A 27,785-nucleotide genomic window follows, 5' to 3' on the forward strand; every position below is an offset into this window, starting at 1 on the left:
ACAACACACCTCCAACTCCCTAGTGCGATGTCTCTTCATGCTACTCGTGCAAATTCTCGGTATCGGCACCAATACTAGTATCGGTATCAGTGCAATCTTAGTTTCACTTTCTAATATATTTTTTCAAAAAAATCATGAGCAATGTACTGTAAAAACAAAGTTATCATGTATTCCTCCTGCGAAAGAAATATTGAGATATATAAGAGATATTGAAAAAAACAGGTTAGTGGAGCAGATGCCTTCCATGTTGTTTTTATTCCTGATTAGTATAGATATGTCTCCCTACACTGTCTTGTTGATAAGTACAGACAGAATGTAATAGAAACAATATTTTACACTCACTAGGACCCTTGATTACAGCTCCCAAACCACAGAGAAATAAAAAGTAAAGATGAAGAGGTTATATTTGTAATGTTGCATTGTGCCCCTTGATATTTATTATTAAAAAGGGCCAATGTATTTTAAAAGCACAGGCCCTGCTGGCCTTGTTGATCGAGGCACTGACCTATAAGACCTTTACACAAATTAGGATCTGCTTCTACATGTCAGAGTGTAATTTAATCAGAGTCAACATTTCATATTACGCTGTATAAATCTGGCTCTATACTTCAAGCTGCTTTATAAGATCACACTGAGGAAATAGTCACTGTGTTATGAAAGGCAACAGATAGAATTGGTGAGCATTAAAAGGTCCCATACATATACTTCTATTGATGTACCAATACTGATGAAACTGTTTCCAACATGTGCTGCTAGTTTGCTTTTGGCCATGAATGTAACTTCACACAGAAGGGACTGGACAGTGACTGTGAAATACAGAGGAATTCTAGTGACAGGAATTGAGTTAGTGCATTGCAAACTGATCTTAAATTCTTCCTTTAAAGCACAGCAGTAGACAGGAGTGAGTGCGTGCTTGGAAGCCATTAGTCTTTCTAATTTGTGAAAGCCATGCGTGATAGCGGTATGTGGACACTATGGTGCCTTCACTAAATCCATCTTGTTAGTGAAACCTCAAAGATTATTTACAGTGTTAGGTAAGACTAGCTTTTAAATAATTTTAGGAATTATTTTGTATATTTGTATATACAGAAAATACATATCCTCTTACACATCACACCCCATACATTCTTCCTAGTATTTGCTGTATTCATGCAGCATATGATGACTGTAAGGACAGATTGGGCAAAATCTAATTTTAAATAAAAACCGCATTGTCTGGAAACCGGCATCAGGTAAGAGGACCCATAACCACTACTTTAAGTACTAAAGTAATTTTCCTGGCATAGAAGGAAAAGGTTACTTGACACACACATTATTTTCAGTAGATTCATATTACAATGTATGTAAAGTCCATTTGTTCCGCCAATTTTTTTTTTTTTAAGTCAGCAACTACAAATACTGCAGCTGCTGACTTTTAAAGTATGGAGACTTACTGTCCAGGGCACCTGTGATGTCCTCATCCGAAGCCGATCTGTCCCTCGGCTCTCGGGTGGAGGCGCCGCCATCTTCGGTAAGGGAATCAGGAAGTGAAGCCTTGCGGCTTCACAGCCTGATTCCCTACTGCTCATGCGCGAGCCGCGCTGCGAAATCCCACTGGTTCCTGCTGTCTTCTGGGACCTGTGTGTCTCCCAGAAGACAGCGGGGGACGGAGGAGTCCCCGGATATGGCAAAGATATCTGCGGATACTGCAGCTATCTATGCCCGGAAGTGGGAGCAAACACCTGAATTATACAGGTATCTGCACCCCCCTGAAAGGTGCCAAATGTGACACCGGAGGGATGGAGGATTCCGAAAAGCGGAAGTTCCATTTTTGGGTGGAACTCCGCTTTAATAGAGTTTAAAGCGGAGCTCCAACTAAAAGGAAAAGTTCTGCTTGTTTGCGTCCTCCCCTCCTCCAGTGCCACATTTGGCACCTTTTGGGAGGGAGCAGGTACCTGTTTTTGACAGATACCCATCCCCTACTTCCGGGAGACCTCACCGCGGCGACCTCAACCCCCTGCTCCACCGCCGGGCCAGTTAGAAAGTGAAACGTGCTTCATGCATGCGCAGTAGGGAACCGTCTGTGAAGATGAAAGGCTTCCAGTGCCAGTTTCCCTTACCATGAATGGCAGCGGCAGCACCCGAGAGCCAATTGAAAAATAGGCTGGGGTGCCGACATTGCGTGATCCCTGGACAGGTAAAGGTCCTAATATTAAAAGTCAGCAGCTACAGTATTCATAGATGCTGACTTTTAATTTTTTGGTGGGGAGGCAGAACTCTTCTTTAAAGGATCGATTGAGGTTCCTGTGTGTCCAGCCAGATCCAGTGAGCATTTTGAACAATTGTCAATTTTCCTTTTACTACTCTGTATCAATAAGTATTAAACTCTCAGTGCCTCTTTGATGTATCCCCTTGAAAGTTTGTATTGCTATCTGTGTTTGTCCTGTTGACCTTGTCATTGAGAGAGAAAAGGATGAAAAATAAAACATTTTATAGTTGTCTCCAGAACAAAAGATGGGATTAAATCTACCTATGAGATAACCTGTCGATTGTGCAAGGAATCATACATGAATCATGAATGCCTGGAGTCAGGTGGATAAAGGTGGAAAGATGGATAAATCTGCACAGATCTGGAAATAATCAGGGGAACTGACATTGACTAGTGACAATTCCCCTAATATAATTATCTGAAATTATCTGTGACTTGTAATTACCTCTCTGACGATGGATAACTAAGGTTACTTGGCCATATTTCCCTTTTCCGAGCTGTTTGATGAATTTGTAATGATCTTCAACTTCCATTCTAACCAAGTTTTGACCAGTGATTTCTGTCATCTCTTCAAGCATGCTAGCTGCTGTCAAGCCGATATTTGAGTCCATGACTGACATCTTGTCCTAATTGCAAAACAAATGAAAAATTAAATTTTAATTTACAAAGTTTAAGAAGTCATAATAAACTGTTCATACATTCAGAAAGTAGCAGCATCCTAATGTTTTAGTGTACACACAGCACTCAAGACTAGTTATCAATCATTATGGTATCTGCATATTGCCCACTTCAGAGAGATAAATATTATAAATAGCCTTTTTTTTTCTCCTTTAAGTGATGACATTCCCTCTGTTCTCAGCTGCGTATAGACCTAAGAGAGGGGGGGGGGGGATAGCAGCACACTATTTAACTACTGTCTTCCTAGTATATGGCTGTGCAAGGGGGCATGTCAGCACCAATCTGGTCATGGAGGAGAGCAGGCTGAGCTCATAGCACAGAACACTGACCATGTTGTGCTCTCGTGCCTAGTGTGGTCAGTTTTTATTAGAAAAGCAGAGTGACTGGCAGGAACACCAAGTATTCCACACAAATGAAACAATACAAACTTTGTGGGAACAGTTTGGGGATGACCCCTTCCTGTTCCAACATGACTGCGCACCAGTGCACAAAGCAAGGTCCATAAAGACATGGATGAATGAGTTTGGGGTGGAGGAAAATTAACTTCAAGTGCAATCATTCACATTATAATAGTAACTAAAACATATAAAATTAAGTGTAACAATCCAAATAATAAAAGTTCCAAAGTGCTATAATGGTGTGAACATCCCAACTAAAAAGTTGTTGCACTTGAAGTTAATTTGTTTTGCAATTATCTGAAGAGGGGTTTCCATCTTCCCTTCTAAGTTTCATTTGTTATGTCTTGTTTTCACTTTGATGTGTATTATATGTGAAGTTGCGTATCACAGAGACCGGTATTGTGGTAATATCGAGATTTCCATACATTAGAGGGCTCCACCATTATTGTTAAGTTATTGATCAGTAAGTTAGCGCTGCACTTTTTGTTTTGTGGTGTGGGAACACATAACAGTGCTTAGCAGCAAGCCTTTTACGGACACTTTTTTTTTACTTTACCTCCAGTAGTTTATTGTAAATAGTAGTGTGGTGATTAACTATTTCACTAAAGATTGGCATGTGGCACTAATAAACAATGACAGATAGCAGTTGTGCCCCACCAGCCCCCCCCCTCCATGAATAATGTGCCTGGCTACAGAGTTCATCTCCCCATCCCTGCACTCAGTGCACTGATGGGCAGCACTGATAGGTGGCACTGATTAGCAGCACTGATAGGCAGCACTGATAAGCAGCACTGCTGGGCACTGATAGGCAGCACTGATTTGCATTGGCAGGTTGCACTGATTGGTAGCACTGACTGGCAGCTTTGATGGACAGTAATTGGCAGCACTGATGGGCACTAATAGGTGGCATTAATAGGCATCACTGATTGACACTGATAGCAGCACTGATGGGCACTGATTGGCAGCATTGATTGGCACTGATGGGCAGCACTGGTTGGCACTTATAGCGGCACTGATAGTGGCACTGATGGGCACTGATTGGCAGCATTGATTGGCACTGATGGGTAGCACTGATTGGCACTGATAGTGGCACTGATTGGCAGCATTGATTGGCACTGATAGCGGTACTGATGGGCGCTGATTGGCAGCACTGTTTGACACTGATGGGCAAATACTGATAGGCACTGATAGCATTACTGATGGGCACTGATTGGCAGCATTAATTGCCACTGATGGGCAGCATAGGTTGGCACTGATAGGCACTGATTGGCAGCATTAATTGGCAATGGTGGGCAAATACTGATTGGCACTGATAGCAGCACTGGTGGGCACTGATTGGCAGCATTAAATGGCACTGATGGGCAGAACTGGTTGGCACTGATAGCGGCACTGACAGGCAGCACTGATGGGCACTGATAGTGGCACTGATAGCGGCACTGACAGAGGAGATCGTGAGGCGAGAGCCACTCAGTGTGTGAAGCTGTCACCCAATGTAACTACACGCAGGGAGAAGATCAGCTGTCACAACTCCGTGGTGATGTCGGGGGTGGGTGGGACCGAGCAGCTATCAAACACCAGCCAATGATTAGACTGCTTAAGAAAGGGGAGGAGCCACATACATGTAGCGGCCCGCCTAGACCCCATCCCATTGGCTGGTGTTTGTTGTCCTTTCGGTCCCGCCCACCCCCGACATCACTCCCGAGTTGTGACAGCTGGTCTCTCTCTCTCTGCAAGCCATTACATTAGCTGACAGTTTCACAAACTGAGCGACTCTCACCTCACGATCTGCTGAATGTTTCACAGGCAGCGCGGGCTACACACTGACTGGATGTAACATTTCAGAGCAGATCTCAGGATACAGCTCCGGGTGATTAGGGTGTGCCCAGGCACACCCGACACACCCAGTGTGCACACCTGTGCCTATCCTACAGCTTTAACTTTAACCCTAAAATTTGCTTGAAAAAAATTTCTATACATCGTTATGTTTAGAGGGTGTGGGTTTTTTTTTATTTATGTATTTATGTGTTTATTGTAGTTGATTTTTAATTTAGCGAACTTATCATTGATTTGTTTTGGAAATTTTGATGTTATGCATTTACTCTATTTATCACAATGATTTTCACCTAGATTTAATCTCAGGTGACTCTCTCAACATTTTATGAGTGAAAACAAAATTAAACAAAATTTCTCCAATTTTGCTCCGAATTTTGCATTCATTCTGAAATTCACTCATTTGCACATTGTTTGTTTTTCACAATATTCAAACCATTCCCTTGTTTGGAGTTGGGGTTCTTGGTATTTTAAAGTGCTTCAAGCTTTGTGGATTTATTGTCTTTAAATTTTTATTATTATTTTATATTTTAAAAAATGGTCAGCCCCCCCCCTTCAAAAAAAATGTCAACCAGCCTTGCTCACCAGCCTGCATGTCTGGTGTACCAGGTTGTATTCACATTAAAGAAGGGGCAGAGGTGGTCCAGAATGTTTTTTTTAATAGCAGGGAGGCTTACTGCTCCCTTACTATGTGGATACCAGCCCATAGCCCGACATGCTGCGCTGGTTCACTCTAGAGGTTGGGGGGAGCTATGCCTTATTTCTATTTTAAATGGAAAGACAATATTTAAAAGAGAAGTATAGGGTTCTTTAAAAATATATATACTTAACTAGGTGGATACAGCATCAGTCCAATGCTGCATCTGTCTCCCGCTGCTTCTAAGACTGAGACTGAGCAATCAAAGACTGCTGATTGCTTAGTTCTCAGTCTTCAGTGAGCAGCGAGCCAGTGACTGTCAGTGACCATCTCTCAGCTCTGCCCTCCAGTGCTCAATGGAGCGTCAAGCTGTGCAGGGGGTGGGAGCGACTGGGCCAGTCTACCAGCAGCTCGCTGAGCCAGTAGCTGGTTCAGGTATTTGAATAGATCTTTCGAGGGCCTTGACCAGCTGAGTGACATCAGCTGACAGCAGACTTTAGCCCACTGTCAACTGAAAACAAAGATCCATAGAAAAAGTTGGGCCAAAAAAGCTTTGGCCCTACTTCTCATTTTAAAAATTGCATTCTGACAACAATTACTCCCTGTGGTGCTGAAACTGTATTTATACAACCAAAGATTCTAACAGAAATATCAAAATTGCCTCTACTGTACTTTAGATATTCAATTACATTTGCCTGAGCAACATTCTATTTAAAACGATCCACCCATCAGCAGCCCACATAATAAATCAAGCAAATGCAGGCAGAAACTGATGAGTGAATCCTGGTGAATCTTGGGCTGAATTGCCTAATCAATCTTCAATAAATAGATCCCACAGGATTCTTTACATTTATTTCACCATTATTTCATGGTTGCCAACATTTCAAAAAAATTTAGGGACACCTTTTTTTGCTGTGTGACCAGCAAGCCATTGTAGGTGGAGAATGTAAATTAAGGTTGGGGCATTTGTTTAAATGGGCATGGTTCTACAGGAAGCATATCATTAACCTGTTCATTTATTTGTTGTAGGCATGCATATAGCGCCTATAATTTATGCAGTGCTTTACATACTGTACATAAGTTTTCATTTTTAAAATACAGTATATACATGAAGATATCTCATAATAAGGACAGAAAACGTAAAACGGAATGACAGATACTTACTGTAATTTACCTGATGAGCTCCATGGCTGCACAGCTGGATTTAGGCCCCGCCCCCAGGTGTGCTGACATAAAGCCGTCAGGAAACATAGCTAAGAAGATATATATGTAAAACCATTTATGTACTTGTTTAGCTACTGTATCTACAGCAATACAGTCTCTTTAAACTGCAGCAACCCAACAGCTCTTGCAGAGAATACAGTGATAAACACCAATTACATTGCTAACATATTGTAACACCCTCCTAGTTAGGTGCTAGTATAGGTAGTTTGTAGGTAAGTTTAGTTATTTTTGGGCTCTGCTGTAGCCAGTGGAACTGAATTGATTACTTTGGCCTAAAAATAGACTAACATTCAATTTTGCCACTATTCTCAAAAATGAATGCAAATGTTGTTTCTCAGGATGGCTATCTCTACACAATTTTATAAATACACCCCAAGTAAGGCTAGCAAAACATGATCTAATAATTCAGTCAAGGTAACTGTGCTGTTTTCACACTGAACACAGCCAAACCAGCTGCCGACAAGGCCTGTGCTTGCAATCACACTGGAAAAAATAACATTAAAGGGTCAGTTCACTTCTAGTCTAGTCACATTGTTGTCAAACAAGCTCTGATGAAGGGGGCCCTCTTGAACCCCCAAACCCCAACTCCCTGCGGGAGTCCATAATGAAGGTAGAAGATCTGGTACTGTGGGCTGTCTTGCTCAACTAGTTTAAGGCCTGGCTCTATCCTCTAAGTTCTGGCCAGTGTAAACAGTATGTAGGGCAGTGTACCAAGATCAATAACATGTAGGGCAGTTTCCAGAGTTTCACAGTATGTAAGGCAGTGTCTAGAGGTCAGTAGTATGTAGGGTGGTGTTCAGAGGTCAGTAGTATGTAAGGCAGTGTCCAGAGGTCTGAAGAAGCAAAGGACTGGGCATCAGTAGAGCAGAGGACTTTGTGTCAGCAGGGCAGTGGAGTGGGGTCAGCAGGGTAGAGGACAGTGGTCAGCAAAGCAAGGGATCAGGAAGTTGGAAGGGCACAGTATGGAGGGGGCGCACAGTTTATGGTACAGAAGCAGTTTCTTCCACATGCAGAGTAGCACAGAGAAGCTGCTGTCCCATATCTACCTGTTCTGGTGGAGAAGAGAAGATTGATCGCACACTTGAATCCAAAAGATGCTGTAGAAATTTCTTTATTGTCATGAGCCAGACAAAATTGCAATGATGATCAGTTGACGCGTTTCACATGAAAAGAACCGTGCTTGTTCCTTGTGATCTTTGCGATCAATATTTCCTTCTCTTCTTGATATTGCCTATGGTGATGAGCTGGGATTAGCATCTTGGACCGGGTGTGTCCATTTTTTGCCTGAAGCGGTGTGTGCACCCTTGTTCTGTTACCTATTCTGGTGCACTGATCCTCACTGGCCTTTCTATCTACTCCATCCCACATGATGTGACACACAAGTGCTTGAAATGGATGGGAGTGGAGGGTTGGCAGGGTTTAGAGCTGTGCACTCAGGCATATTGCATCCTTGCGCCATTCTACAGGTGGAAGTGGTGCACTTTTGGCTCAGGGTTGGCAATGCGGTAGATAGTGCACAAATACTTATCAGGAACCATGAATCAGAACGAGACAGAAGTATAGTTAAATCACACTTGTTTATTAATAATAATAATAATGTAAACAGAGTAAGCGTAGTCAAAACAAGCCAGAGTTCAGTAACTGGATCGGGTAGGCAGCCAAGCAAATGTCAGAGAGCTAGGGATAAATGTAGTAGTACAAGCAGGATCAGGAGCCAGAAGGAACGTCAGCCGAGCAAGTCTTCAACAGGAACACAGAAAAATCTCTGTGATGTTGACAAAGGCGAAGGCAGAGATCAAGTGGGCTGCACGACTTTAAGTAGGCAGGACTGACGAGCAGAATCAACAACAGCTGGGTAACTGTGGAGAGAAATGGGAGCTGGCAATTAGCTGACAGTTGAGCGGCCAGCTCAGAGAAGGAAGGGCTGAGCCCAGCCCTGACAGTACCCCCTCCTCAACAACCCCTCCACCCTGGAGGACCACCGGGCTTGAGGGGAAAACATCTATGGAAATCACGGAGGAGGACAGGGGCATGTACGTCCGAGGATGAGACCCAAGAGCGTTCCTCCAGACCGTACCCTTTCCAATGCACCAGGTACTGTATACACCCACGAAACCTACGGGAGTCAACAATGGATTGTACTTCATACTCCTCATGGTTCTCAACCTGTATAGGGTGAGAACGTGGCACCCAGGTGGTAAAGCGATTGCAGACCAAAGGTTTCAATAAGGAGACATGAAACACATTTGAGATGCGCATACTAGGAGGAAGGTCCAAGGTGTAAGCCACTGGGTTAATCCTGCGAAGGATACGGAAAGGCCCAATAAAAGGAGGTCCGAACTTCAAAGAAGGAACACAAAGTCGGAGGTTGCGAGACGACAGCCAGACTTGAACTTGTGCCCAAGTGGAATGAAGACCACGGAGATGCTCCTCTAACACAGGAATACTCTGTGGAACAAACGAGTCAGGCAACATGGAAGGTTGGAAGCCATAATTCTCCATAAAAGGGGACAATCGGGAAGCCAAATTCAAGGCACTGTTGTGAGAAAACTCTGCCCACGGTAATAGGTCTGACCAGTTGTTATGATGGTCAGAAATATAGCAACGTAAGAATTGCTCCAAGGACTGCTTGGCTCGTTCTGTGGCCCCATTAGACTGCGGGTGATACGCAGAGGAGAAAGGAAGCTCCAACTGTGCACAAAAGGCTTGCCAGAACCGGGAGACAGACTGACTACCCCTGTCTGAGACAATCACTTCGGGTAGCCCATGTAAGTGAAAGATCTCCCGAGCAAAAATGGAAGCTTGTTCCTTAGAAGTGGGCAGCTTCTTAAGTGGAATACAATGACACATCTTTGAGAACCGGTTAACCACCATAAGGATAACAGTGTTGCCTTGGGAGTTGGGTAACTCCACAATGAAATCCATAGACAGGTGGGTCCAGGGACTCTCTTCATTGGGAATGGGTTCTAGGAGGCTCACTGGAAGGTGTCGTGGAGTCTTACTCTGAGCACACACTGAACAGGCAGCTACGAAGGCAGTTACATCAGCCTGTAGACTAGGCCACCAGAATTGTTGGGAAATGACCCAAACAAGTTGATTCTTCCCAGGGTGGTAAGCTGCCTTGGGAGAATGGTAAGTCTGGAGCACGGCAGTACGGAGACTATCTGAGACAAAGCAGCGGTCACAGGGTTTCTCAGGAGGAGCATGGACCTGAGCAGCAAGAATTTTGTCACCCAAAGGAGAAGTAAGACTGGTGCGAACCGTAGCCAGAATACGATCAGGAGGAATCACAGAAACCGGAACCGACTCCAACTTGGAAGTGGAGGAAAATTGTTGTGACAAGGCGTCAGCCCTTACATTCTTAGTACCGAGTAAGAATGAGACAATGTAATTAAAACTCTACAAGAAGAGAGCCCATTGCGCCCTTCTGGGAGAGAGGCGCTTAGCCTCAGACAAGAATGTGAGATTCTTATGGTCAGTAAGAATGAGAACCGGCACAGTTGTACCATCAAGGAGATGTCTCCATTCTTTCAGGGCTAAAATAATCGCCAACAGCTCTCTGTCACCAATCTCATAATTGCACTCTGCAGGTGACAATTTTTTTGAGAAGTAAATAAACAAAAAACACCAAGCGTAATAATGTTCTATCGTAACATGTACAATCAGTTAAGTGTCAATCAAATATATGTGAACGCACGTGCAAATAAAAACTGTGTTAGATTGAAAAATTAAAAATATCAAACTGCTATCAATTGTACAGTGATCAGTATCCCCTAAAAATTGAATAAATATAACATAAATTGATGCGCTCTGATAAATATCCAATCAATGTGAAACAAAAATTGTGCTAAAACACCATAAAATTCCTACCAAGTCAAAAAAACCAAGTGCAAAAAATGCGAAATCGCAAAAAAGTGCAAAGACTGTATCACTCTAATATCACAAGTCCAACAAAAGTTGTGTTCATGTGCAATATCTCCAGAATGAGATAGGCAACAGATATTAAAATTATGTGTAGAGAATTGTACTTGCAATAAAAAACTTTTAAAATATTCACTCCAATTAGTGCCAATAAATGAATAAAATAAATTCCCTGTGCTAAGTGCTACATACTCCATAAAACTATGGTTAAATAATAAACTACAATAATATATATAATAAATGAATATAAATAAATAAATAGTGCCGGTATGGTGCAATTAAATATAGATAATTAAGTTCATGAGATGGAATTAGTAATAGGCAGCAGTTCAATCCTCAGTAGCCTGGGATCTCTGGATTCATGCAGTGCTTATATGTTCACACTATAAGCTTTTCTTTCCACAGCCACAATGAGTAGTGATTTTCTCAGAATCAGATGGTTTTATGTAAAATAAAGAGAAGAAACATTGCGCAATATTGTAACAATGAAAGTCCACAGGCAAAACAGCACAGTGATACACTCACGTGTGCCTGACTTGTTTTAGGTATGCAGGTAAAGCAGATAGGCAGATCTCAGCTGGCTGGTACGGACGCTGCTGCTGTTTGATACAATGTATTCGCCAGACTACGTCCTAGGCTCCACCCACTCGTTGCGCCACTGACACGTGACTTTCTAAAGGCTAAGCATGAGATGCCAGCGTCTCCGTATTTAGGCATTTCGGTTCCTGTGGTGACGGCGCTGTGATCATCGGATTCATCACGCTGCTTACTGCAGATATTTATATATATATATTTACTTTAAAAACACTATTTATTCATTCAATCTAAAACAAAGTGTAATATCCATATCAGCCTGCTACAAAATTAGCTCAATTAAGAAGATCACAGAATAAAATTATTAGTATAATATATCCCTATAGCAATGGGCTCCCTCCAGTGGCATATATCAGTACAGCACACTCATAAATGTATATACATGTCACTTTGTTTAAATATGTATTGGTCTAGGTGCTAAGATCTCATTGAATCATTGATTATGTTCTTGTGACCTAATACTAGGTCTAGATAGTGTATAATATGCATATAAACACTCACATCACATTAAAACATTACAAAAATATAGAGAATAAATAATATAACAAAATACATATAAATACACCAGTCCTGTATAGATGATATTAACAGATTATAGATATTAATCATTATCAATTGATATAAAATTGTTTATGAGCCTGATGCAGTACAGTAATATTTATACCAATAAAAATAAAAATATAAAACTATAAAGAATAAAGAATAAAAATATTATAAAAAAACAGATAAAAAATATTAAAAGAATATTTTTTAAAAGAATATTTTTTCTTCATAAAACCATATTTAATAGTCTGATATAAAGCAATTGATATCAAATTCAATATTAAGGCCTTTTGGCGCAAGAGTACCCATCTCATATATCCATTTTGACTCAGCTTGACTTAGTTCTCTGATCTTATTTGAACTTCTCCAGTGAGGTTTATATCTCTGTATTGCCCAAAATTTTAATTCTGTGGGATCTCTATTGTGGTGCGTAGCAAAATGTTTAGAGATACTATGCTTCGGAAAAGCTTTTTTTATGTTTTGAATATGCTCCCTTATTCTTTTCCACATAGGCCTTTTGGTTCTGCCAATATATTGCATTAAGCAAGAACACTGCAGGACATATACTACACCTTCCGTCCTACATGATATAAAGTCCTTGATGTCAAATTCTTTTTTGGTGCTAGTTGATATTAATTTCTGGCATTTTTGGCCATTTTGTTGGGTGTTTTTACACGCATAACACCTCTTACAGGGGAAGAACCCTTTCCCTTGAAAGAAGGATAATTCTGTAACACGTTTTGGTGGTTCCGGTACATTCTTTGCTATCAGATCTCTTAATGTTGGTACTCGCTTATATATGAAGCGCGGTTTATCAGGTAGGATCTTACCCAGGGTATTATCTGTTTTCAAAACAGACCAGTGCTTCCTTATGATTTTTTCCATTTTTTTATGTTGAGCACTGAAATTCATTATCAAGGGTATGTCATTATTATCTAGGTTCGCTTTAATTTTGTCTTGAATAAGTACTTCTCTTGGCATTTGATTGACTTCTTTGATTTTTTCCAAAATGAATTCTTTGCTGTAGCCTTTATCCTCAAATTTCTTCCCCATCCATTGAGCTTGTGTTAGATAATCTTTATTACTAGAGCAATTTCTTCTCAGTCATATAAACTGTCCTTTTGGGATATTAATTAACCATGGATGGTAATGACAGCTGTCTGTGGGTATGTAACTATTCCTTTCAACTGGTTTGAAAAAAGTTTTGGTACTGATGGTGTTGTTCTCAAGCTGTATTTCTAAATCTAGAAAGTGGACTGATTTATCGCTTATCTCATACTCAAGTCTGATATTTTTCTGATTGATATTTAATTGATTGAAAAACTGGACTAGACTTGGTTCATCCCCTCTCCATACTACTTATGTAGTCATCAATAAATCTTTTGTATAAAACCATATTTTCTGGTTCATCTGCAAAAATTGCTTCTTCCTCCCATTTAGCCATGAAAATATTGGCCACACTTGGGGCATACTTGGCTCCCATTCCGATTCCAGTTAATTGTCTATAATACAACTCATTGTACCAAAAATAATTATGTTGAATTCCAAATGCTAGGCTTCTTAAGATAAACCTTTTTTGTTTTGAAATAAGGTTACTAAACTTATCCATAGCCCATTTTGATGCCTCTATCGCATCACTATGTTCTATTACTGTATATAAGGACGCTACATCAGCTGTTGCAATAATATATTTCTCTTCGGTTTTGAAATCAAATTTTCCAATATTTGTATCAGATGTTTGGTGTCTCTGAGGTATGCTCTGGTTTGGGGTACCAGGGGTTGCAAAAATCTATCAACATATTCTCCCACCCTGGCATTGATTGATTGGATGCCATTGATAATGGGTCTCCCTGGTGGTTGCTCAGCATTCTTATGTATTTTAGGCACTGTATAAATGATGGGGACTCTACACGTGTCCGGAACCAAATATTTTGATTCTTTTTTGGTCAGGATATTTTTTCCAACTCCTTTTAGGATTAAATCTGATAGCTCCCGTTTGTATTCCCTCGTGGGGTTACCTTTTAATTTGATATATGTATTTGTGTTACTCGGTTGTTCTACCAATTCCTTGTTATAGTATTCTTTTGATAATATGACAATTGCTCCTCCTTTATCAGCTGGTCTCACAACAATTTGCTTATTTTGTTCTAGCTGTTTTATTCCCATTTGGATGGTTTGGGATTCATGCGTTTTTTTGTATTTAAGTTGCTCCAACTCATTAGTCGCCATTCTGTTGAATACTTTGATGTGTTCATTGTTTGAGATAGGTGGATTGAACAGAGATTTGTTTCTCAAATTGCTGTGAGCAATTCCCCCTGGATTTTCCGTCTCAGTATTGTGAATGACGGGAGGTTTAGATAGCATGTATTTTTTTATATTGTAATATAGTATATAGTTTTCTAGTATATTTCTGAATGTCAACATACATTTGGAATTTGTTTAAATTTCTCACGGGAGCATATTTGAGGCCTTTATCTAATGTAATTAGTTCTTCTTGTGTTAGTTCTCTTCCGCTGAGGTTGTATATACCTTCTCCTAGTGTTCTCTTTTTCTTTTTGATTTTCCGTCCTGCTCGGCATCCCCTTTTGTGTCTGGGTTTCTTTCTTTGGTGTATTGATCCTGTCTTGGGGGGGGGGGGGTTTCCTTCTTGCGATATTCTAAAAAAGACCGTGTTTGTTCTTCATCAATATAGTTTCTTAACGGTTCATATATATTAGTGGTGTGTAACGGACTTTTTTAGAATATCACAAGAACGAAGACCCCCCCCAAGACAGGATCAATATTCTTTTAAAAAATATTCTTTTAATATTTTTTATCTGTTTTTTTATAATATTTTTATTCTTTATAGTTTTATATTTTTATTTTTATTGGTATAAATATTACTGTACCGCATCAGGCTCATAAACAATTTTATATCAATTGATAATGATTAATATCTATAATCTGTTAATATCATCTATACAGGACTGGTGTATTTATATGTATTTTGTTATATTATTTATTCTCTATATTTTTGTAATGTTTTAATGTGATGTGAGTGTTTATATGTATATTATACACTATCTAGACCTAGTATTAGGTCACAAGAACATAATCAGTGATTCAATAAGATCTTAGCACCTAGACCAATACATAGTTAAACAAAGTGACATGTATATACATTCATGAGTGTGCTGTACTGATATACGCCACTGGAGGGAGCCCATTGCTATAGGGATATATTATACTAATAATCTTATTCTGTGATCTTCTTAATTGAACTAATTTTGTATCAGGCTGATATGGATATTACAATTTGCTTTAGATTGAATGAATAAATATTTTTTTTAAAAGTAAATATATATATATAAATATCAGCAGTAAGCAGCGTGATAAATCCGATGATCACAGCGCCGTCACCATAGGAACCGAAATGCCTAAATACAGAGACGCTGGCATCTCATGCTTAGCCTTGAGAAAGTCACGTATCAGTGACGCAACGCGTGGGAGGAGCCTAGGACGTAGTCTGCCGAATACATTGTCTCAAACAGCAGCAGCGTCCATACGAGCCAGCTGAGATCTGCCTATCTGCTTTACCTGTATGCCTAAAACAAGTCAGGCACACGTGAGTGTATCACTGCGCTGTTTTGCCTGTGGACTTTCATTGTTACAATATTGCGCAATGTTTTTTCTCTTTATTTTACATAAAACCATCTGATTCTGAGAAAATCACTACTCATTGTGGCTGTGGAAAGAAAAGCTTATAGTGTGAACATATAAGCACTGCATGAATCCAGAGATCCCAGGCTACTGAGGATTGAACTGCTGCCTATTACTAATTCCATCTCATGAACTTAATTATCTATATTTAATTGCACCATACCGGCACTATTTATTTATTTATATTCATTTATTATATATATTATTGTAGTTTATTATTTAACGATAGTTTTATGGAGTATGTAGCACTTAGCACAGGGAATTTATTTTATTCATTTATTGGCACTAATGTGGAGTGAATACTGTTATATAATAATTTTTTTTGGCACTAATTGGAGTGACTATTTTAAAAGTTTTTTATTGCAAGTACAATTCTCTACACATAATTTTAATATCTGTTGCCTATCTCATTCTGGAGATATTGCACATGAACACAACTTTTGTTGGACTTGTGATATTAGAGTGATACAGTCTTTGCGATTTCACATTTTTTAGCGATTAGGTAGCAATTTTATGGTGTTTTAGCACAATTTTTGTTTCACATTGATTGGATCTTTATCAGAGCGCATCAATTTATGTTATATTTATTCAATTTTTTGGAGAAGTAGCCACACGGATGCATTGCGCTCTCAGAGTTAGGACGTTGAGACAGAAGGGCGCCAACTCCAGTCTCAGAAGCATCAACTTCTAGGATAAAAGGCAATGTAGGATCAGGATGTGCCAACACAGGAGCAGAAACAAAGGCAGCCTTGAGACTCTCAAAGGCCTTAATGGACTCCGGAGACCAACACTGTGGGTTATCATCCTTTCTGGTCATATCAGTCAGGGGCTTGACCAGAGACGAGAAGTTACGAATAAACTTCCGATAATAGTTGGCAAAGCCCAGGAAACGCTGCAGAGGACGTAACCCCACGGATCGGGCCACTGTAGGACTGCCGAAAGTTTCTCTGGGTCCATCGAAAAACCAGCAGTGGAAATGACATAGTCCAGGAATTTAACCTGTTCACAATGGAACTCACACTTCTCCAGTTTACAGTAGATATTGTTTTCTCTTATGCAGCGTACACACAAGCGGACTTTCCGGCAGACTAGGTCCAAAAGTCTTCCCGACTGACTTCCGGCGGACTTCCAAAACTTTCTGAACGGACAGACTTGCCTAAACACGACCGCACTTTTCGGCAGACTAGGTCCGCCGGTCTTCCCGACGGACAATCGACGGAGTTATGGCTGACTTTCCGAATGAATGGACTTGCCCACACACAGACAAGTCCATTCATTTTGAACGTGACTCGGGTACGACGGGACTAGAAAAGGAAGTCAATCTCGCTGCTTTTATCGGCGAGATTGACACCTTGTGGGCCTCGTCGCAGGGTATACCAGGCCCTTAGGTCTGGTATGGATTTTATGGGGAACCCCCTACGCCGAGAAAACGGCGTGGGGGTCCCCCCAAAATCCATACCAGACCCTTATCGGAGCATGCAGCCGGCCGGTCAGGAAAGGGGGTGGGGACAAGCGAGAGCCCCCCCTTCTGAACCAGGCCGCATGCCTCAAACCAGGCCCCCCCACCCCAAAGCACCTTGTCCCCATGTTGATGAGGACAAGGGCCTCTTCCTGACAACCCTGGCCGTTGGTTGTCAGGGTCTGCGGGTGGGGGACTTATCAGAATAAGGGGGCCCACAGATCCCGGCCCCCCACCCTATGTGAATGAGTATGCGGTACATCGTAGCCCTACCCATTCTCTTCTTCCGCTGTTGATATGACGCTCTCTCCCGCTGTAATGCTGTGTGGACAGTGCGTAATGACTTATATAGGCATTGGGCGGGGTTACCGGGTGATGTCATCCGGTAACCCCGCCCCTTATGATGTCACAGTCCCAGCGTGCCCCGGTCATAAGGGGGTGGGGTCACCGGATGACATCACCCAGTGACCCCGCCCCATAACTATATAAGTCATTACGCACCATCCACACAGCATTACAGTGGGAGAGAGCGTCTTGTCAACATCGGAAGAAGAGAAGAGGGAAGAAGACGACGCAGAAGACCGGGCCACCGCTAGCAAAAGAGTGGTAGAAGATAGCGGAGGAGCCCAGCAGAAGAGCCGGACACCTGGAGAAGAGGCCAAACACCGGGAGAAGAGGCCAGAGAGGGTGGAGAAGTCGGAAGAAGACCCCCGAAGTCAGAAGAAGACCCCCCGAAGTCGGAAGAAGACCCCCGAAGCTGCCTAATAAATTACTTTAAAAACCTTGTGTACTGTTTTTTTATTGACGCTTTTTTCCATAGGTGAATGGGTAGGGGTACGATGTACCCCATACTCATTCACATAATGTGGGGGGCCGGGATCTGGGGTCCCCCTTATTAAAGGGGGCTCCCGGATTCCGATAAGCCCCCGCCCGCAGACCCCGACAACCAACGGCCAGGGTTGTCGGGAAGAGGCCCTTGTCCTCATCAACATGGCAGCAGGACACCCCCTCCCCAAAACACCCACCCCCCTATGTTGAGGGCATGCCGTCAGGTACGGTTCAGGAAGGGGGGGGCGCTCGCTCGTCCCCACCCCCTTTCCTGACCGGCCGGGCTGTGTGCTCAGATAGGGGTCTGGTATGGATTTTGGGGGGACCCCACGCCATTTTTTCGGTGTAGGGGGTTCCCCTTAAAATCCATACCAGACCTAAGGGACATTGTCGCCTCCCGCCGCGCTTGCTGCAATAGGAAAATGAGTTTTTCCTATTGCAGCGAGCGTGAGATGTAGCACCCTGTCGCCGAGAACCAGCGTGATAGGATCGCGCTGGAAACATTCTCGTGGGCAGGTGCTGTAGCTGCCCTTGAGTCGTATTTGGTCCGTCGGACCAGCACACAGACGAACAGGCTTTCCGATAGGAACTGAGTCTGGCGGAGTTCCGGCGGGAAGATTTAAAGCAAGTTTCTAATCTAAAGTCCATCGGATTTCCGACCGAAACGGTCCATTGGAAGTCCGATGCAGCCCACACACGGTCGTATTGTCCGCCGGATTCGGTCCGTCGGACCAGTGCGGTTGAAAAGTCCGCCCGTGTGTACGCCGCTTTAGTTTCTGAAACACATGACAGACATCTGTGTGGTGGCTCTCCAGGGACTTGGAAAATATGAGGATATCATCGAGATAAACTACCACACATAACTGCAACAAATTTCGGAGGACATCGTTAATAAATTCCTGGAAAACTGCCGGGGCGTTACAAAGGCCAAAAGGCATTACGAGGTACTCATAATGGCCTGTTCTGGTATTAAACGCAGTTTTCCACTTGTCGCCCTCCTTAATCCGCATGAGATTGTATGCCCCTCTAAAATCAAGCTTCGTGAAAACCGTTGCTCCCTTGAGGCGGTCAAATAACTCTGTAATCAATGGAATCGGGTAGGCATTCTTAATCGTGAAATGACTGAGACCCCTATAATCAATACAAGGTCTCAGTTCATTGCTCTTCTTCACAAAGAAAAAACCAGCACCAGCAGGAGAAGAGAATTTGCGGATGAAACCACGAGAAAGTGCGTCTGCAACATTCTCCTCAATGGCCTTAGCCTCCAAGACCGACAGAGGGTAAACCCGGCCATGAGGGGGTATGGCACCAGGTTGAAGAACAATTGCACAATCATAAGGCCGGTGTGGAGGCTAACTACTGGCTTGACCTTTGTCAAAGACATCGCTAAAATCGCGGTACTCCTCCGGCAGGGAGGAGAGTGAAGAGGTGCACAGGACCTTGGCTACCTTCTGGAAGCATGTCTCACTGCATTGTGGTGACCAGGAGAGAACCTCAGCACGGAGCCAATCAAAAGAGGGGTTGTGCCTCTGTAACCAAGGATAACCAATAACCAGCTGAAACCTAGGTGAGGAAATAATTTGGAATTGGATTATCTCATGGTGAAGAGCCCCTACGGCCATGGACAACGGAACCGTCTCATGAGTCACATGGGCAGGCTGTAGAGGTCTCCCATCAAGAGCCTCAATGGCAAGTGGAGTGTCAAGCAGCTGCAGCGGAATCAAGTGCAGCATCAATGAACAGGCTTGCAGCCCCAGAATTGATTAGCGCCTGTGTCTTGACGGACAACTGAGCCCAAGAAAGGGTGACCAAAACCAGGGGCTTATTCTTCTGGATAACTGGGGATGAAAAAATGCAACCTAAGGTCTGTCCATGACAGGACCTCATGGTTCGGTGTTCCCAGGATGGGTAGGACAAGACATCAAAAAGTGACCTGCCTGGCCACAATAAAGGCACAATCTCTCCCTCCTCCTAAAGGCTCTCTCATCCGCAGAGAGACGCGTGGAGCCCAAGTGCATGGTTTCATCTTCACTGAACGACTCGGTACCAGGAGGCATGGGAGGTGAGGGAGGCACGGGTGGGACTGCAAAGCTCGGGGGCAAACGTACAGGAGGCTTCCACAAGCGCTCCTTAAAAGAGAGTCTTTCTCTGAGTCTGGAGTCAATGAGGATGGCAAACATGATCAACCTCTCCAGCTCAGTTGGTATATCTCGGGCTGCTATCTCATCCTTGATGGAATCCGAGAGACCATCAGAAAAAGCAGCCATGAGGGCCTCATTGTTCCAAGCAACAACTGCTGCCAGAGTACGGAATTCAATGGTCTAGTCGGCAACAGTTCTCGTACTCTGTTTGATGGACATGAGGCACTTAGCAGCAGAAGCAGAGTGTGCGGGAACGTCAAATACCCTTTTAAAGGAGGCCACAAAGTCAGGGTAACTCAAGACAACAGGTTTTTGCATCTCCCATAGAGGGTTTGCCCAGGCCAAGGCTCTCTCAGAAAGCAAAGATATCACAAAACCTACTTTGCTTCTGTTCATGGGAAACGCCTGGGGCAGCATCTCAAAGTAAATCTCAACCTGGTTGAGAAACCGTCTGCATTGAACTGGATCTCCCCCAAATCACTGGGGAAGCTGAGTGGAACCAGAGATACCTCTTATAGGGGTAATACTTGAGGCCGGTGCCTGCACAGAGACTGGCACAGCAGCAGGGATGGCCTGCAACTCAGGTTGTACCGGAGCAGCCACAGTGGGAGTTTCCAGGTGAGCCATGCGACTCAGGATTGTTTGTAACACTATGGCAAACTGATCAATGCGGTGATCTTGCTCATCCAATCTGGAAAAAATATTACCAACAAGTGGATTGACTGTATCTTCTTAATTCATGGCCTTCGCCTACTATCAGGAACCATGAATCAGACTGACACAGAAGTATAGTTAAATCACACTTGTTTAATAATAATAAGGTAAACAGAGTAAGCATAATCAAAACAAGCCAAATTTCAGTAACCGGATCGGGTAGTCAGCCAAGCAAATGTCAGAGAGCCAGGGATACACGTAGTAGTACAGCAAGCAGGATCAGGAGCATTAGCCAAGCAAGTCTTCAATAGGAACACAGGAGAAAAGTCTCTGTGATGTTGACAAAGGCGAAGGCAGAGATTAAGTGAGCTGGACGACTTTAAGTAGGCAGGACTGAAGAGCAGAATCAACAACAGCTGGGTAACTGTGGAGAGAAATGGGAGCTGGCAATTAGCCAACAGCTGAGCGGCCAGTTTAGAGAAGGAAGGGCTGAGCCCAGCCCTGACAATACTGTAGACAGCACAGCATGAAACAGACACTGCTGTTATTCACAAAATATTGTAGAGCAGCAAGCTGTTAGGTAGAACATTATATGCAGAAGAGGCAACTATCTGAGGAACTTGCATGAATAGCAGATATAAGGCCCCGTTCACATGGGGCAGATTCCGTGCAGAATTTGTTTCAATTAGCAGGTAATCATCTCACAGATCCCCTGCTGATAGGAGGAAAGTGGGCAGATGACACATTTGTGTAGGCTCAGTTTCTGCCGAGCGGATATATACAGAGCCCACACTGATCTATGGGTGGCCGGGAGTAAACATACTCCGCTTGTCCATTTACACCCTACTACACTCCAATCTGACGCATCTAAAGGGAAGAGGATGGATCCCCTTCCATTTTTTTTTTTTTTTAGCAGACCAGATCAGATTAGGAGATCACTATTAACCACTTAAGGACCGAGCCTCTTTTTTAGATGTGTTGTTTACAAGTTAAAAACAGTTTTTTTGCTAGAAAATTACCTAGAACCCCCAAACATTATACATTTTTTTTTCTAACACCCTAGAGAATATAATGGCGGTCTTACAAGCGCACTTTTTTGGAAAAAATACACTTTTTTGAATTAAAAAATAAGACACCAGTAAAGTTAACTCAATTTCTTTTATATTGTAAAAGATAATGTTACACCCAGTAAATTGATACCCAACATGTCACGCTTCAAAATTGCGCCCGCTCGTGGAATGGCGACAAACTTTTACCCTTAAAAATCTCTGTAGGCAACGTTTAAAAAATTCTACAGGTTGCTTGTTTTAAGTTACAGAGGAGGTCTAGGGCTAGAATTATTGCTCTCACTCTACCGATTGCGGCGATACTGCACATGTGTGGTTTGAACACCGTTTTCATATGCGGGCGCTACGCACGTATGCGTTCGCTTCTGCACGCGAGCTCGGAGGGACGGGGCGCGCTTAAAAAAAATGTTATTCTTATTTATTTTACCTTTTATTTTCCATTTTTACACTGTTTTAAAAAAAAGTTGTGTCACTTTTATTCCTATTACAAGGAATGTAAACATCCCTTGTAATAGAAAAAAGCATGACAGGACCTCTTAAATATGAGATCTGGGGTCAAAAAGACCTCAGATCTCATATTTACACTGAAATGCAATAAAAAAAAAAATGTAATTTAAAAAAATTATTTAAAAAAATGGCCCCTTCAGGGCTATGGGCGGAAGTGACATTTTGACATCGCTTCTGCCCTGCAGTGTCATGGAGACGGGTGGGGGCCATCTTCCCCTCACTCATCTCCATGCACAGCCAGTGAGAGGACTAGATCGCCTCCGCTGCTGCCGACAGCTCCGGTAAGCGGCGGAGGGCGGAGGGGCCCCTCTCCCGCAGCCGATAAAAGTGATCTTGCGGTGATTCCGCCACAGAGACCACTTTTATCTTGTAGCTGACCGCTGGTCAAACACGGGGATACTGGGCTTATGGCAGCTACCTGCTGCCATAACACGATATCTGTCATCAAACTGAGGATGTATATCGGCGTTCGGCAAGTGGTTACATTTTATTTTATGTTTTGTTTATTTTATGCTAAGCAGAAGTATGCAGCATATTTTTCATTGCTCACTGATTTTAGTGCAAACTATGGTGGTATCTTGTAAAAAACTCTTCAAAGGACTGAATGTCCTCATACAGCATAAGTGGTTGCAAAAATGGTACAGACGCACCAACAGTTCATATATTTCCACCTTCATGATATCAGTCTCATCTGGGCAAATCCCAGTTTAGAAGAATTAATTTGCTCATCACTTCAGTCAAAATTACTAATTTTTAATATCGATAATGTATTAGTGATGTCAGTTTTTAACAAATGTAAATGAGAAAAATTGGTTTAGTGCTATAATTGCTAGAGTGCTAAAACTGGTTAGATAAAAATTGGATTTTAGTGAATATTTGATATTGGCTGTATTTTAGTAACACACTGGATGTGATTTATTTGGGTCTTGCACGGGGAACTTGGCACTGTTCCACAAACAGAGAATATTACATGGGATTAACACACTAAGACTAGGGGAAAACTATGTACGTGGGTAGATAACTGGCTGATGAATACAGTTCAAAAGGTTGTAATCAGTGGAACTGATTCAACATGAGCTTAAGTTATTATTGGCCTGCCTCAAGGATAAGTTGCAGGGACTGTCCTGTCCTGTCTTGTCTTTCAATTGGATGTCAACATTATTTTATTATATAACCTAAGAAAAAAGATGTTTGCATTCAATAAAAAAGTATCCCTCCTTTATTCTTGTGGCTGAGTGTAGGAATATCACCTGAGTTCAGACAGTTCCAGATTCATCTCCAAAATGTGTACAATAGGAGGCAAAAGCCATCACAAGATGCATCCAAAACACTTTTTGTATTAAATAATACAGTTTGAACTAGCAGAGAAGGTTCTAACATTCTTTGTACATAAAAGTAATCCATATGTTTAAGCAAGCTCCATTGTTAATGATGAACTCTCATATTGCTCAACCTTAATTGAACACTTCACAGTATAAGTTACATAGTTACATAGTCAGAGCACTGTACCCACAGCGAAGGAAAACAACTTTTTTAAAGCATGTCCAATTTGCTTTACTGCAGGAAAAAAATCCTTCTTAAGTCTCATAACCTTCTGCAATTTTAAAAGTAAAATCCCCATCGGATCCTCCCAGGTAGCTGTGAGACACAGCTTTCTTAACTTCTTTGATCACAAGCCTCCTCTTTAGGGGTACTACAGGGGTCCTACAGCTTTGCTCCATATTTGGCACCTTTGGTGTTTTAATGGGGCATCTAAATCCTTCTATGTGCACTTCAGGTAACTCAAGTCTGATACTGGACAATGCTACCACTCTGACAGTATTGCATTGGTAAGCTAGGCAAATTGAATTTTCACCCTCTTGATACAAAGCTAGAAAGATATTCTATCTTGAACTGACACATTATCCCTGGTGTGAATTGAGTGTTCTATCACAGATGTTTGTCAGCAGCATGCCAAGCAAAGACATAAAGATGTTTTTCCAGGTCTTTCAAGGCCTGCAGCTGATCCAAATACAGATCCAAATCCCACAACTGCACCTGTTTCAACAGCCATTAAACCCCAGTGTAAGTGAAGGTGGACATACATTAGACTGCCATTCAATTCTGGGTTGCACACTACAGTCCTGCACTGAAAATATTTTAAGATCAGTCAGTAATGACTCCACCAACCTTATCTTTTCACATGTCCCAAGGAGACTAATCCTTCTCCCTGCTTCCCAATTTCAAAGGAATCCAGAATCTGTTCTCAACTCCTAGGGTTTGCACAGATTGGGAGTCAGGAATATGTTTTTAGGGCATGCAAGAGAATAAGTGTTATCAGTATATTCTAATTATGGGTGAAATAAACAAGAACTCTTATTAGAGGCTACTGCTTCATCAAGGTAAGTTAGCATAACAATATTGACACATAATTTGTTTCCAATTGCCTGGACACATATGACAAATTTATATACAGTATATACGGTATAAATACACACTGAGCTAAAATATAAACGCAACAATTTTGTGTTTGCCCCTATTTATCAAGAGCTGAACTTAAGATCTACGACTTTTTCTATGTACACACAAGGCCTATTTCTCTCAAATATTGTTCACAAATCTGTCTAAATCTGAGAAGGGACACTTCTCCTTTGCCAAGATAATCCATCCACCTCACAGATGTGGCATATCCAGATGCTGATTAGACAGCATGATTATTGCACAGGTGTGCCTTAGGCTGGCCACAATAAAAGGCCACTCTAAAATGTACAGTTTTACTGTATTGGGGGGTCCGAAAACCAGTCAGTATCTGGTGTGACCTGCATTTGCCTCACACAGTGCAGCACATCTCCTTTGTATAGAGTTGAAAAGGTTGCTGATTGTGGCCCGTGGAATGTTGGTCAATTTCTCTTCAATGGCTGTGCGAAGTTGCTGGATATTGACAGGAACTGGAACAAGCTGTCGTATATGCTGATCCAGAGCATCCCAAACATGCTCAATGGGTGACATGTCCGGTAAGTATGCTGGCCATGCAAGAACTGGGGTGTTTTCAGCTTCCAGGAATTGTGGACAGATCTTTGTAACATGGGGCCGTGCATTATCATGCTGCAACATGAGCTGATGGTGGTGGATGAATGGCACAACAATGGGTCTCAGGATCTTGACACGGTATCTCTGTGCATTCAAAATGCCATCAATAAAATGCACCTGTGTTCGCTGTCCATAGCATACGCCTGCCCATACCATAACCCCACTGCCACCATGGGGCACTCGATCCACAACATTGACATCAGCAAACTGCTCACCCATACAACGCCATACAGGCTGTCTGGCATCTGCCCTGTACAGTGAAAACCGTGATTCATCTATGAAGAAAACACCTCTCCAAAGTGTCAGACACCATTGAATGTGAGCATATGCCCACCCAAGTCAGTTACGATGACGAACTGCAGTCAGGTCGAGACCCTGGTGGGGATGATGAGCATGCAGATGAGCTTCACTGAGATGGTTTCTGACAGTTTTTGCAGAAATTCTTTGGTTATGCAAACTGATTGTTGCAGCAGCTGTCCAGATGGCTGGTCTCAGATAATCTTGGAGGTGAAGATGCTGGATGTGGAGGTCCTGGGCTAGTGTGGTTACAAGTGGTCTGCAGTTGTGGGGCTGGTTGGATGTACTGCCAAATTCTCTGAAACACCTTTGGAGACGGCTTATGGTAGAGAAATGAACATTCAATTCAAGGGCAACAGCTCTGGTGGACATTCCTGCAGTCAGCATGCCAATTGCATGCTCCTTCAAAACTTGCAACATTTGTGGCATTGTGCTATGTGATAAAACTGCACATTTTAGGGTGGCCTTTTATTGTGGCCAGCCTAAGGCACCCCTGTGCAGTAATCATGCTGTCTAATTAGCATCTTGATATGCCACACCTGTGAGGCAGAGATTTAGACAGATTTGTGAACAATATTTGAGAGAAATAGGCCTTTTGTGTACATAGAAAAAGTCGTAGATATTTAAGTTCAGCCCATGATAAATAGGGGCAAACACAAAAGTGTTGCGTTTATAATTTTACTCAGTATATATATGTGTATATACAGTTGCAATAAAAAGTATGTGAACCCTTTTGGAATGATATAGATTTCTGCACAAATTGGTCATAAAATGTGATCTGATCTTCATCTAAGTCACAACAATAGACAATCACAGTCTGCTTAAACTAATAACACATAAAAAATTAAATGTTACCATGTTTTTATTGAACACACCATGTAAACATTCACAGTGCAGATGGAAAAAGTATGTGAATTCCTAGACTAATGAGGTCTCCAAGAGCTAGTGGGAGTTAGGTGTCAGCCAACTGGAGTCCAATCAATGAGATGAGATTCGAGGTGTTGCCTGATGTGAATGACGCCTTGCACAAAAGAGCTCTCAGAAGACCTACGATTAAGAATTGTTGACTTGCATAAAGCTGGAAAGGGTTATAAATGTATCTCCAAAAGCTTTTCTGTTCATCAGTCCGTGGTAAGACAAATTGTCTATAGATGGAGAAAGTTCAGCACTGCTGCTACTCTCCCTAGGAGTGGGCGTCCTGTAAAGATGACTGCAAGAGCACAGCGCAGACTGCTCAGTGAGGTGAAAAAGAATCCTAGAGTGTCAGCTAAAGACATTACAAAACACCTAGATGTTCTACAGCAGTACTGGCAAAATATTCTGTGGACAAATGAAACCAAAGTTGAGTTGTTTGGAAGAAACACACAACACTATGTGTGGAGAAAGAGGCACACCACACCAACATCAAAACCTCATCCCGTCTGTGAAGTATGGTGCTGGGGGCATCATGGTTTGGGGCTGCTTTGCTGCATCAGGGCCTGGATGGATTGCTATCATCGAAGGAAAAATGAATTCCCAAGTTTATCAAGACATTTTGCAGGAGAACTTAAGGCCATCTGTCCACCAGCTGAAGCTCAACAGAAGATGGTTGTTGCAACAGGACAACGACCCAAAGCATAGAAGTAAATCAACAACAGAATGGCTTAAACAAAAGAAAATAAGTGTGTTATTAGTTTAAGACTGTGATTGTCTATTGTTGTGACTTAGATGAAGATCAGATCACATTTTATGACCAATTTGTGCAGAAATCCATATCATTCCAAAAGGGTTCACATACTTCTTTTTATGGCAACTGTATATATATATATATATATACATATATATATATATATATATGTATATATATATATATATATATATGTATATATACATGCAGTGGGGCAAAAAAGTACTTAGTCAGCCACTAATTGTGCAAGTTCTCCCACTTAAAAAGATGAGAGAGGCCTGTAATTGTCATCATAGGTATACCTCAACTATGAGAGACAAAATGT

At 42.1% G+C, this 27,785-nt stretch overlaps 1 protein-coding gene across 1 annotated transcript in view; it reads right to left on the reverse strand.

The window, feature by feature from the left end:
- LOC141110059 (serine/threonine-protein kinase SBK2-like) overlaps nucleotides 1–27,785 on the reverse strand; it is a 135,648-nt gene that overhangs the window by 30,400 nt on the left and 77,463 nt on the right. Inside the window, exon 2 of the mRNA XM_073601292.1 lies at nucleotides 2,694–2,874. Within this exon, the coding sequence (XP_073457393.1) occupies nucleotides 2,694–2,868 (175 nt within the window). The 5' untranslated portion in view covers nucleotides 2,869–2,874. The remainder of the gene's footprint in view (nucleotides 1–2,693; nucleotides 2,875–27,785) is intronic.

This window comes from Aquarana catesbeiana, linkage group LG10 (assembly GCF_042186555.1).
Source record: "Aquarana catesbeiana isolate 2022-GZ linkage group LG10, ASM4218655v1, whole genome shotgun sequence".
Classification (NCBI taxonomy): Eukaryota; Metazoa; Chordata; class Amphibia; order Anura; family Ranidae; genus Aquarana; species Aquarana catesbeiana.